We start from the raw sequence: 13,947 nt of genomic DNA, 5'->3' as shown, positions 1-13,947 counted from the left end.
TAGAAGGTATAATATCAGGGCATCTTGATTCTCTGCAAATATTTCTAATAATATGCTATTTGGCGAATTCCACGCTAAATCGACCTTCCAAATTGAAAAAGAAAATTCAGACTAACACCAAAATACGTATCTAATGGTTTTATATTATATATTTCATGTAAAAAAGAGTGTGAATCGATATAAGAGACATACCAAGTCATTTCTTCGACGATTTGAAGTGAAATTCCCCGCTTATTATACCTATGTATGTGTATACACCTGCATCGTATAGTGATTCTATACAGACTTTTAATTCCACACTTGACTAATTTTACTGTCCACGTACCATTTAGATACATTACTTACCAGGACTCAACGTTTTCAGTTTATTAACCAGCAGTTCGTTATCCAAACCTTTCGGTTTGCGGGGACCCTGTAATAGTTCAGAAAGCCGTGTGCGAATAGCATCCCATCTGTTGAGCAGCGAATCACTTTTTCCAGGATAAAGTTTTTCAAAATCACGATGTATCTGAAAATTCATTCGATATTTATAGTTGTTATGTGTGCAGTTCATATATATATATATATATATATATAGATAAAATATAGGTGTATATATATATATAGATCTTCGCGTAATATAATAGATATAGATCGGATTAACGTTTTGGCTTTCCAATTGATCCATACCAATTCAGCTCCCAGCTCTTGCCGCAAGCAGCGGTACGTTTTTATATAATCCGCAACGGATGTATTATCTTTGATTAAATTGCGCCTTCTGATGTGATAAGTTCTGTCCCAATATTCCACCACGTTACCCCACGGTTCAATATAAGTTTTCAGCCAGCTAAGTTTATCATTATCCTCATCTACAACAATTTATAAAATACATCTAGACGTATCACTCACCCAGAAAAATTATGTCAGTAATGGTGCAAAAAATTAATCATTATTTAAATCAAAGCACCTGTAATTTCGCATGTTTCTTCGACGTTTACTTCCGGCTTGGTGTATTTATCTTTGCGCTTATTGCGTAACAGGCCACTCTTATGCAATAAAGTTTTGGTGTAGTGGAAATGTTCCCAGAGCTTTCCGGATGCACAGATACGCTGTCCTTGTACTTTTGCATAAGGGATGTAATACGTTGCTATGGATTCAGTAGGAAAAACTTCGTGGATTTCTTTTGCCCAGCTTTTAAATTCATCTGTTGTAATTCTGTCAATATAGAATTGTATTTATATGGATTTGCCCAGATCAGTCTTTTCGTACGTCATGTAGCCTGTATAAACACGTGAAAATCCCTCATCTCCGCAAAATGCCATACAAGAAATCTAGAGTAATGCACATTTTAGACTGCTCAATCTATAGGAGAATCGGTATACAAGAATTCGTTTCAGGAGTGGTGGACTACCCCATATACCTACATTGCAATGACACCCGAATTAAAAAATATACCGTGGTTAACAATTCAATGTACCTGAACTCAGGAAGTACTTCACCAATCGAAATATCTTCAAAGGCTTCGTCTTGTTTGCATTTAATTATTTTTTGAACCAAGAGATTTCGAAGGCGTGATGTTAAATATCCTGTTTTACGGTACACCATTAAAATAGCTTTTCCATCGCTGTCCTTTTGCAATAATGTTTGTAGATCCTATAAAAATTGGTATGTAAAGCAGACTGTAACAATTCCAAAATTAAATTTAAAACCATCTATGAACGGCGTACAATTGTTGTACGAATATCGATTCCGTAGGACGTAATAATTTCGGCATATTCGAGGTAAATACCATAACGTTATATAAGGGGAATATTGATTGATAAATATGAAGCGTCCAGCGTCTCCCTTTAGAAAGGTGAACATTATTCTGCAATTGTAGATACCTAATTGGATATTTTTGATAAGGTCTGTGAAAACATACCAATCTTTTGACCGGGTCGGAATTTGACGTCGATTGTGCCGAATCAGTAGCTGCGATACTTATTGTGCCGCTTGTACAGGGTATTTGTTTTTCACGCTGTTCAACTGATTTTAGTTCCAGAAGAGTGGGAGATTTACTGGTAGTCTTTTGCGATAACTCTAGACCTTCAGAATTGGGTACTGCATTCGTTGCAATATTTTCCTGCATTACAATAGTGGGCTCTAGCCCTGTACATATTAACTCGCTTAAGTCTACATAGAAAAAAAAAAACAATATCAAGTATCTCGAAATCAACCCGAAAAATAATGTGGATCTGCAGCTATCTATCTCAACTAAACAGGGTGATTCCGAATTCTTGACGAATCTTTCACAGGCTCACTTGTTGTCAAAATTGAGATAAAAAAAAAACAATTCCTCTGAAAGGCGACTATTTTTTTAATTGAAAAAAAAAACAATACCAATCATAATAATTTTTCTCAATTTTTTTCCAATCCTCATCAAAATTAAGATCCAAAATTCCGTTTCAATTTCTTCATTTCATCATTTTCAACTTCAAGGATTGACATTGTGAAACGTTCGTCGCGAATTCTGAATCACAGTGTATCATATATATAAAAATATGAGCATGACTCGTGTACCTGGCAGTGTATCAAAATTCTGCGGGTCTATTATTGAGTCGGTTAACGAACAATTTTCAAAATGAAAGGATGGAAGGCTTCCAGCGCTCCACTTTGCCACCCTCTGGTTAATCTGACAATAATATGAATAACACACTCAAATAAATGCACCTTCAATTAAGTACATTATCTTATTCTGTGGAACATCAATTATTCGTACAGCATGACGTATGCAAATATTACGACGATGGATATGCCACCTCACATGCAATGAACATTCAGTGCGTTTTTATATTTTTTACAATTATACCTAAGTATATAGACGTATGAAATGATAAAATCACCTATTTATAGGATAACTCAGCAACGACAGTAAGGAGTGGCGTATAAAAGTATGAGAGGATAAGGAGGATTAGTAGTACCTGCGGTTCTGAATTAATCTTACGCCACCCTTCTAGTTTTTCGAAGAAGTATACGAAATCGTTGACATTCGTTAAAACGTGTTTGAGGTCGTCGAATTTTAGGGTCGGGAAATCGGATAGGGATATTCCCGCAGCTGAATTGGAAAATAACACAAGCAATTGAAAGTAAATAAGAAATTGACAAAATCATGCAGATAATGACTGATAAATATGAAAACAAAAGTGTAATTTCAAGACAATGTATGAAAACTATACGTCGATCAAATAGTATTCGCAAAGTATTCACATAACAAACAGAGGCAAAAGAATCAACATGCAAAGAGGCCAGCAAACTGGAAACACCAATATTCATTACATTCCGCGAATGAGCTATGTATATACAAATATACGAAAAATATACAATCAGTGAATTTTACGATTCATACAGGAAAAAATCGATAGTTAAGAAAAAATCGGACGATTATTTTGTATAATTGTATTGTACATTGTATATTTTTCGCGCAGCATACGATAATATAAATGCACATGTTTTACTATACTGAAAATGTACATATGTATACATTATTTTACAAACTTACCCGTGGAAAGCTCAATTGAATATACTAACAAAGAAATTGGCACAGCTTTGTGTTTGTACCTATAATATGTGTACAGCAAAGTGAAGAGATCTATAGATCCTACTCTAATAGAACTGCATATATACGTATACATAGGTATATGAGACTTGTATATCCTATTAGGGTGCACATATGAATAATGGTACGTCTATTAGGGATTCAAGATAGCTGCACGAATTAGTGAGTTAATATGCTTGTGGAAATATAATGAATGTTGTGTTCGAGGTGTACGGTGAATAAGAAAAAAAAAAACTTTTAAACTATAAATTTTAAACTAGGAACTGCGGATCGTATTCGAAAAAGGAAATACGAAATTAAGATACGATGTGTTCCAAGCCCCACTCAGCTAACAAGTGATCCATTTTGATGCTCTTCTTCACACTGTTCCCACAAGAATGAGACATACTTGTATTTCGACCGTTAGAGAATGAAATCGAACTGGCACTGCTAGCCTTTTATTTGGCACGCGATACTATTCGCTTAGCAATTAGTACCCATATGAATGGGAAGAATCGCCATACAGCTCAGCAGCAGACGCTTTTCGTCCGGGAAAAAAGACGTCGCGCGTTAGCTTGATTCGACCAATAGCGTGGCAACGCGAGCCACATTCGATTGACAACGTTTAGTCTAGTCAACAAGCACCTTTTTTTACGACTTTCAGTTACAGTTTTTCTAAAAATATGGTTGAGGTGTCATTCGAATCGGAATCGCGTCTAGGTACTTTTTTAGAAAATTCAAGATCCGCAACAAAAAATTACAAATGGTATAAAGAATTAAGTAACAAAAAAGGGTTTTCGTTTTTCGCGAATATCACGAAAACTATTTCAGATATCGCAAATATAAAAAAAGATTCATAAAGAGCAGGAAATTTCCTACGGGAAAATCCCAACTCCCGGAATTCTACCACCAATATTTATAATTTTAATCTGGAGGTAAAAATAGGGCTGAAAACGGATGATGTGAGGACCGTGCGCTCGGCACGATTCGTTCATATTTACAACAAAAAATCTTTTAACCCATTAAGTATGAATATGCAGGAACGAAAAAATTCAGGTACCATTTAGACATATAAATGAACACTGATCCTTAAAAAAATAATTTTCCCCAATTTTTCAATTAATCATGCTCTTGTTAATCAAGTCGTTTCTATAATTTGTGAATCAACATAAAAACTCCTGTCATTTTCAAACTAAGAACCTGAAGGAGATCCCCATTTGTAAACTTTTTGAATACTCACTATACTTCATTTAATACTTGGTATCTGAAAGTTATGGTTAGCTTGAAAAAAATGGCTACCTCGAGGACATGAGAATATTTGAAATGATGTAAAAAATGGGAAAAAAGTATTTTCATCAAAAAGTTGTGCAGGGTTGTTTTCGTGTTTTTTGGTAGTACATGAAGAAAAATATAGTACGGATGTTCATTTGTTTATAACAGATTGTTTATTAAATGAACAATAAGGATATGGACAAGAAATCGTTTTTTGTCAGAATATGAAAGAGCACTGATAATAATGATTTTTAAAGAAATAATGGTTTCTTAGCATTAATTTTCAGCGACGAAAAAAAGGTGTTAGTTAAAAAATGCGTTTTAAAATTATAGGGAATTAGTTTTATGAAAGGATTTTTTTCTTAAAAATCATTGCTTTTATCGACTATCTATTCGTCAAAAACAAATTTTCGATAATCTCATAAACAATGCACTTGTTTATAACAATATTTTAAAGAATCAAAGTAAAAAAAAATTTTAATTATTTTTGTATATTTTTCAATGATTAGAAACTGAAATAATCGAAACATTTTGAAAAAAAGTTTTTTGGTAGCTCTGTTTGATTTTTAAAAATTTTCATTCTTTAAATTTTTGATTAAAACATGAAAAATCGAAATTGAAAAAGTTTACAAATGGGGATCTCCTGCAAACCCTTTGAAGAAAGAATTCCAAAAGTTAAAAAAATTTTCTGGTCTTAGTTGGAATATGACAGGGGTTTTTATGTTGATTCACAAATTATAAAAACGACTTGATTAACAAGAGCATGATTAATTGAAAAATCACGGAAAATTGTTTTTTTACGGATTATTGTTCATTCATGTGTCTAAATGGTACCTGAATTTTTTTCGTCCCTGCATATTCATATTTAATGGGTTAAAAGATTTTTTGTTGTAAATATGAGCGAATCGTGCCGAGCGCACGGTCATCACACCGTCCGTTTTCAGCGCTATTTTTACCTCCAGATTAAAATTATGAATATTGGTGGTAGAGTTCCGGAAGTTTAGACTTTCCTGTAGGAAATTACTTGCTCCTTATGAATCTTTGTTTACATTTGCGATATCTGCAATAGTTTTCGTGATATTCATGAAAAACAAAAACCCTTTTTTGTTACTCAATTGCTTACAACCTTTGTAATTTTTTGTTGCGGATCTTGAATTTTCTCAAGAAGTTACTTGATGCGATTCTGAATCGAATGACACCTCAACCATATTTTTAGGAGAACTGTAATTGAAAATCGTAAAAAAGGTGCTTATTGACTAGACTGGTTCGCTACTTTAGTACTAATTACTACCCTGCGAACAGCAGAAATTGCCATGCAGCGTTGTAGCAGACGCCTAGTGACGATTAACAATGCTTGTATCACTTGGGCATTAAAATGGCCTTATACATGTATCACGCAATCTAAGAAGATAGTCAAGGATTGCCATACAGTATCGTAATCAGTGCTTCACACTGGCCAAATATACTATTCACTATCGGTTACCTCTCGCCATGTATACCAGAATCGTACCTATACCAGCATAGAATCTGATACGTGTCATAAAGGAGCACATAATGGGATTCCGAGTTTTGAAAATTATGATTGCTAATGGAAAATATGCCACAATCAGTAGCAAAACTAATTAATGCGTAAAACATCAGTTACTATTCGACTTGTTAGTATTTTCTACCATACTAGATTAGGTTTCAAACAGTGCAAAGAATGGTACACCTTCCGAGTGTTACATTATGTGATGCCAAACGTGACTAGCGATTTATGTCACTTATAAATATTGCCATACTAAAATCATTATTCTCTATTTTTTTTGTACGAAGTCATATGCGTAAAGGGTATGTCGATAGAATTTAGCATTAGGTACCAGAATTCTGAACTTCATTTCTCTCAGTGATGAACAAACCAAAGCGTCACAAATCTACGAACACGACCGCGTTGTATTGTGATCAGCTAAGATGGCATCATGGCCGCAGAAAGTAGTGCGCGGACGAAAGATCGCGATGGGGAGAGAGGCGCGTAGTGGCCGGGACGACAGGGAGTAACGACGTTTGCCAGCGTCAAGCGCGCCTTTCCGCGGCTTTTCGCCGACACTGAATGTCGGAAAGCATGTGAAGAAAAATCGAATTTTGCATCATGAGATTCGCCCTTTGGCACAAAAATCTAACTCCCCCTACACAATCCACATGCCAAATTAAAAAAATATCTGAGAGATGACTGATCCGGTTGACGCGGAATAGCGCATACACGCGGATCGGTCAAACCGCAGAAAGTCCTCTTATCAACCAACCAATCAGAGGGAAGAGACACCGGCGAGATCGCGGTGAGCCCAACTCGTGCGTCCTTGCAGTCTGCACTTGATCGGCTGGGTGGTAGCATCGAATTCCTTTATCCTCCCGGTTCAAGCTATCGATACTTCTCCTTTTACCGCTATCGTTTCCCTATCGTTTATATCGTTGATCATCCCGCTAGCGTTTTATCACTACTATCGTTGTTCTATCGTCAGATCCTTCCTTCCTTCCTTTTCCGCTTGCTAATTCTAAGTATATAATTAAAAATAAATTCAGTGTTGCGTGCCTGAAGTCACCGATTAAGGTAAGGCTTTTGCCTTTGTATCGTATCGTTGCGAAGTTGCTTATAATTTCTACTCTTTCTTATGGTATTTTCGTCGTATTATCTACCGAGCTATCGTTACATTGTTGCATCATTTGCAATTTGGGTACGTCGCCCGTCCGTACAATCGTACGATACGTGTACGATCACGTCGCCCGGTGTGTGTAGTTTAACCCTATCGGTACGGACGCATTCTACGTCGCGCCGTCCCCGCTGACCGAGCAGTCGCGGCAGGCGTCCGTACTTGCAGAACAACTAGTCGAGGAAATAAAGCAATGGACTGTCGATTTTTTGAGCAGTAAGACGCAGTAATTTTAATGCGGTTTTTTGCATTCGCTTCGTAAGAGCGCCTACAAACTTTGTGAACTAAATTGATTAATTAATTTTTTGAAAATGCATTATGGCATTAATAATATGCATTTTGCAAGTGCACTTCCAAGAGACACTAAATAAAAAATTTGCTACTCGGGGGTTTTTGGGGTCGCTGAACACGAATATCGCCACGGCAACCGTCTCCGAGGTACCTGGTGCCCAGGGTGGACAGTATCAACGTCTTCTCCTAGAGTTTTGGCGAAAATTGTGATCGAATTTGTGATTGAATTAAGAACAATATACTTTAATTGAGGTAAAAATGATAATACTCAAGATAATTCCAGAAAAAGACGTTGAAACGTTCACCCTGGGCACCACGTACCTCGGAGACGGTTGCCGTATCGATATTCGTATTCAGTGACCCCAAAAAGCCCCGAGCAACGAGTTTCGACAAATTCGATCACAATTTTCGCCAAAACTAGGAGAAGACGTTGATACTGTTCACCCTGGGCACCAGGTACCTCGGAGACGGTTGCCGTGGCGATATTCGTGTTCAGCGACCCCAAAAACCCCCGAGTAGCAAATTTTTTATTTAGTGTCTCTTGGAAGTGCACTTGCAAAATGCATATTATTAATGCCATAATGCATTTTCAGAAAATTAATTAATCGATTTAGTTCACAAAGTTTGTAGGCGCTCTTACGAATCGAATGCAAAAAACCGCATTAAAATCCGTCTTACTCCTCAAAAAATCGACAGTTGGGCCGTTTTTAGTGCTTTATTTCCTCGACTAAACCGCAAGCCCCGTCAGACGCACAATACCACGCTATCTTACGCAGAGCGAGTGCAGTCGCTCGTAAAAAAAATGCTTAAAAAATTATAACATAATGTTGGGTTACCATGGTCACCGCTCGTACAGAGCGAGCGTCAGGCGTTGGGTGACTACAAAACTTTTACAAAACTTTTACAAACTTTTACCACTGAATCTTGTTTATTAGTTATATAAGAAGAGCTCACAAAAGAAAAAAAATTTATAGACCCATTTTTTAAACTTTTGCAAGTGATTTTATGAAAAGTCAAGTCTACGAAAAACGAGTCAATTGACAATGAAATAACTTAAACGAAAATCGAGTTAGAAATTTTTTTTTAGGTAAGACTACATTCCTTCAAGTGTCTAGATAACACTTTAATTTATTCAAATTTTTAAATTAATATTGAATGTTATAAAAAGATGGTTTCGTGTTGCATGCTTCGCTAGGCGGTGACGCCTAGGCACCGAAACGGCCGCGCGGAGCCCTATTTTCAACGTTAAATTAAAATTATAAATAATAAAGCTAGAATTCCGGGAGTAGGGACTTTCCTATCGGAAATTTCCTCCTCTTTCAGGATCTTTTTTCAAAATTCATTTATCTTTTATATTTTTGAAATTATAGCTATAAAACGGAGACTCCCTTTTTTTCTCTTCGTTTTTTGTTTATAACAATGGAAATTTTTAATGGCGGATTAATTAAAAAATACCGGTTTCATCGTTTTAAATTCTGAATCCAATGCACCAATCGCCATATTTTTAAGACCATTCTAACGATTTTTCTCAGTGAACTCACTTCTCGACCAGACTGTAACAGAATTTAGCGTTACTAAATATATGTACATATGTACATAAATATAATAGCTTTGTGTATAGCTTACGTGCAATATTTCTGTGATTTATGTTTAGTTAGTTATATGTATTACTCTGCTAAAAATATGCTGGTCATATTGTTATGATTATATATCTGATTATCCATTCCGGGAATTCTTTCTGCAGTCGGACCAGACTGCGTGTATACCTATATATTATGTAAATATTCTATAGCCTATTTTTTCATTACTATCTGTGACCTGCACTCGTGACGTACTACTTTCCATAGTTTGCGCCTTCTATAGAATTTATTCAGCCATACAATGCATAATATGCTCGATGCCTTGTTATATCAATTTTCTCTATCAAGATTACCGTCATGTTTCGCTTATACTGTTTCAATTTAATTTCTATGAGATCCTTCTCATACAGATTTCGTGATTATGTTTGTTAAGTTTAAACGAGTTTAATTTCACTTTTACCATTTTATATTATTTTTTATCATTTTGCGTTTGTTTGGTGCAAACCCGATCACGGTTGGGAGGTAGGGACGGGTTAGACGGGTCTCTGTTTGATGGCGACCTCCACGTGGTGAGACCTGGGAGATTGATGATATTTTCGTTGTTATATCATGAATTTGCTCACAGCTATTCGTTGCATTTTCAATTTAAAATGACCTGTGACGACGTCTGGCCGGCAGTCGTAAACAGTTACGTATTATTTTCGAGACTGTATTAGGAACAGCTCTCAGCCGATCAAGCTATGCTTTGAGCCGACTCAAGACAGTCCTGCAAATCGAACCCGACTATGAATACCGGCTGTTGGACTATTACCAGTCACGTGATCGCATTGCGTAGAAATACGGACGCCGGTGAATATAATTTTCGTTGAAATATCAAGAATGTACATCTATATCAACATACGTATGAGGAATTCTACGTCACGTCAATCAAAAAATGACCTCGTATTTTTTCGATCTATACATACTTTTTTTCACGTGAAATAAGGGAAAAAGAATCGATGCGCATTTTGGTGTCCGTCCGAATTACTCTCGTTTTCGAAAGTTACGAGACAATCGTTCAATTTCGATGAAAAAGGAGCTCGCATGTATCCGGTTCTATTCGACGTAAAGACATCATTTACAGTGCATTCGGAAGGTGAACGAATAAGCTTTCATAAAAAAAATGTTATGTTGAACATTATTGCAAATCCCAATTTTTATAAACAATTCAAATGTTCGACGATTTTTACCTCATTAATGATAAGTTTTTGAATTATAAAAAAAATAGTTTTGGGTTCCTTATTAAATTCTGTATTACTAGTAAATTTTTCAAGTGTAATCTGAAAGGAGTCTCTTTTTTTTCTATTATTCATCAGGTGCGCGATACACTGGGCTGTTTAAAAGTATTTGAAACCGAATGCCCGTAAGGGGTGGAAGAGGCTAGCCGCGTAACCCGCCTAACTCCGGCGACAGCTCGTTTGCTCCGTCTCACTTGTTTCTTTACCCTCTCTCTCGCCACGGTTAACGCCGGAAGCGGAGTGGCCCGCGCTTTCTGGCTAGGCAACGCCCTTAAATTTAGTTCGAAGTTGACCTCTTTCGTTTTTGGGACTCTGGGATGTTTTCGCTGTGGGATGATAAATTTTTTATCATTTTCTTTACATTCCCTTGTATAATTTTCATTAACCATACGTAGACGGACCACTCTTCGTCGTCCGTCTCAAGCAACATCTCCTCCTCTGCTGCTTCTGCTGCTGCGCACAGCAGATCACAGGATAGCGGTGGACGGCAGCCGGCCGCCCGCCATTACGTAGAGACTCGGCGCGCCGCAATTTCATGCGCATCGACACCTTTAATGATTTTTTACTCGAAAACGAAGAAAAACAACCCTCTGGAATTGATTCACAGGTTGTGGTACAGTTCAAGGAACATGTCAGAATTTAAAAAAAAATTTTCCATCGTGTCAGTCACTGTTTTAAAAATCTTTGAAAAATTAATTGTTGAATAAACAATTGATGACAACTTTTTTTCACCATTTCGTATTTTTTTCTAAATTCTGTGGAGCTTTCCGCGTAATTTGAAAAAAAAAAAATATATCGCATCTAACTTTTTGCCAAAGTTATGAATTTTTGAAAAAAGTGGGAGTCTAATTTGTTATTGTTAATAAAAAATCGAATTTTGCATTATGAGATTCGCGCTTTGGCACAAAAGTCTAACTCCCCCTACACAATCCACATGCCAAATTGAAAAAATATCTGAGAGATGACGGATCCGATTGACGCGGAATAGCCCATGTATAGGTATAATGGATATGGACTTATATATTTCTTTTATTTATCTAAAAATTTAATATGGTATGAATATCGTAGAAACATTTGCAATTTTACGTTAACAAATTTGTACTTTTACCATGTTTTTATTTCTGATAATTTACATTTTTTTCTCACCTTCAACTCAGTCAATACATCCTTATTTCTTGTTTCTAATTTTACCATTTGTTTCCTAATTTCATAGGCTAACTTTTATTTTCTCATAAGTTTCTATTTCATTGCATGCGTTTCGGCTTTTTCAGCAAATGACCGACACGGGTGAATTTGCATCCGAATAATCACAAAATAAGAAAATACTTAGTGGAAGTGATTTATGGATTTGAACATCCAATTACAAATCATGATTGTTTAAATTTCCATACGTTGTGTTTTATTTCCTCTTTATCGTTTTATGCTGCTACCTATTTTTGCATCTTCTTGCTCCTCTTGGCTTTTCTTTCTCTTTTCTCTGTTGTCCATTTTTTCAGTGATTTTTATATTCTTGCGGTTTTCCTTTCATTGCTGATTCTGTACTCCTTTCATTTGTATTCTCTCCTCCTTTTTCTCTGACTTTCGCTTCTTTTCTCCTTTATACAGTACTTTTTTTCCTTCTTCGTATGAGGTCCCGGTGGAGTCAGTAGAGGGGGTCAACCCCTCGGCCTCTCGAACTTCTATCACCTCCTGTGCATTTTTCTTTCAAGTTCATCCATGTTTACTTGTTCGTTTGTGGCCTTGATGTATATACATTATGCAGTATTCATTCAATAGTTAGCCAAATGTCAAATGATTTTCAAATTTTCTGATTTGAGATGCAAGTCTTAGTTAACGTTCGTTTGTTGCATATTAAATTATTTTGTGAGTTGATACTTGCATCAAGTTCCTTTGTTATATCAAAAGTTACCATTTTTTTGGTTTCTATGAACGGTTTTTGTACCTGGTCATTAAATTTACCGGTGAAAGGTAAATAAAAAATTATAAATTTCGAGTGTCCGTACGGTGGTTGAATTTTTTCATGCCTTTTAAAATTCGCGTCAATGTTCGTGAGTATTGACTGCAAAATGTTCTGAAGTGCTTCAATAATTTTTTTTATACTTCTATCCCAACGAGTTTGCAAATTGAAATTCCGGAAGGCACAAAATTGAACAATATATTTCAAACAATCAGCCTGTAATCGTTTATAAAGAAATAATATTCACATTAAATTATATCAAACTACTGTTTAACTACTTGATGTCAACAATTTGTAATTTGGCAGATCGACGGCATCTCGTAGATGCGATGGACGGTTCTCGAAGCGGTAAAAAACGTACTGATACCACGTGTATTGCGATGCCGTCCGAAGCACGCGACCGCGACAGAGGCTACGATGTCGAACTGTCCATATCACGGTTCAGGCTTTTTTGTTTTGCGTGTTCACTCTTACGTCACGTATGCGTCATATTTTACAACTATGGGTGTGCGATCGCCTATTTTTACTACCAAGAAATTGAGAATGGCTGCATAACGTTGGCCTTCATTGGATTATCGGGAGCCGGAAGTCTTCTAATTTCTTCCATGATAAACCACCGAAAGCAGCGGGAGACTGAAAAGGTAAATAAATTTTCCCATAGCATGAATATTGAGTATGCTCCCCGCAGCTTTGACCTAATGAAAATCGCTATTGACTTTACCCGATATGTGCCATTTCAGGAAAACGAACAGATATTTTCGTGTAGAAGAGGAGATTTCCTTTTCGCCATGATTGACGTTCTGGTTGATCTGAGTTTACTACGCTATAATTGGAAGCGTTTCAGGTACGCAATGAATGTGAAACTGTTAAGAAAATCCAAAATGTCAGGAAAAATCGACGAAGCTGCTGGTATAAGTTATGATGAGGAACTCGAGAAAAAGAACGAGAACCTGTTTGTACTCTGTCTGATGCCATCGTTTATAAGCAGCGTACCACAGTTGACTGTAGAACTAGCAGACATAATCCAGAAGGGCAAACCGATAGGATATTTAAGTACAGTATAATTCTTTATTACTTATAATTTATATATTTAACCACTTATAAATAAGAATTGTGTTCTACAATTTACTAGACATAAAATTACCAAGTCACATATATTTTACATAATGTTTGATGCAATAGAATACATGAAATGTTTGCCGAGACATTTTATTTGAAATCTTATTTTCACAACATTGAACTTATCGGAAACTATTTAAATTCTACAGCGTGGATCGGATTCATTGTGTTCATATTATCCATTGATGATTTGAAAGACTATTATCTTTAT

General features: G+C 36.1%; 1 protein-coding gene across 1 annotated transcript; it reads right to left on the bottom strand.

Moving 5' to 3' along the window:
- Positions 1-337: 337 nt before the first annotated feature.
- On the bottom strand, positions 338-2,634 carry LOC124178335. The gene is made up of 5 exons (XM_046561575.1): positions 2,539-2,634; positions 1,457-1,632; positions 947-1,194; positions 670-848; positions 338-508 (listed from the first exon to the last, which is right to left on the bottom strand). The coding sequence occupies exons 2-5, from the start codon at positions 1,582-1,584 to the stop codon at positions 338-340; spliced, it is 726 nt and encodes a 241-aa protein (XP_046417531.1). The 5' UTR covers positions 1,585-1,632; positions 2,539-2,634.
- Positions 2,635-13,947: the final 11,313 nt, after the last annotated feature.

This window comes from Neodiprion fabricii, chromosome 3 (genome assembly GCF_021155785.1).
Source record: "Neodiprion fabricii isolate iyNeoFabr1 chromosome 3, iyNeoFabr1.1, whole genome shotgun sequence".
Lineage (NCBI taxonomy): Eukaryota > Metazoa > Arthropoda > Insecta > Hymenoptera > Diprionidae > Neodiprion > Neodiprion fabricii.
The sequence above is the reverse complement of the archived record's forward strand: the minus strand, read 5'-3'. Positions and strand labels throughout refer to the sequence as shown.

Excerpts from the sequence above, each read along its gene's own strand:
- LOC124178335 (XM_046561575.1), bottom strand. The coding sequence starts at position 1,584 with ATGGTGTACCGTAAAACAGGATATTTAACATCACGCCTTCGAAATCTC. Across the intron at positions 849-946 it reads AGAAACATGCGAAATTACAG|ATGAGGATAATGATAAACTT; the intron begins GTGCTTTGATTT and ends AAATTGTTGTAG. Across the intron at positions 509-669 it reads AAGAGCTGGGAGCTGAATTG|ATACATCGTGATTTTGAAAA; the intron begins GTATGGATCAAT and ends ATGAATTTTCAG.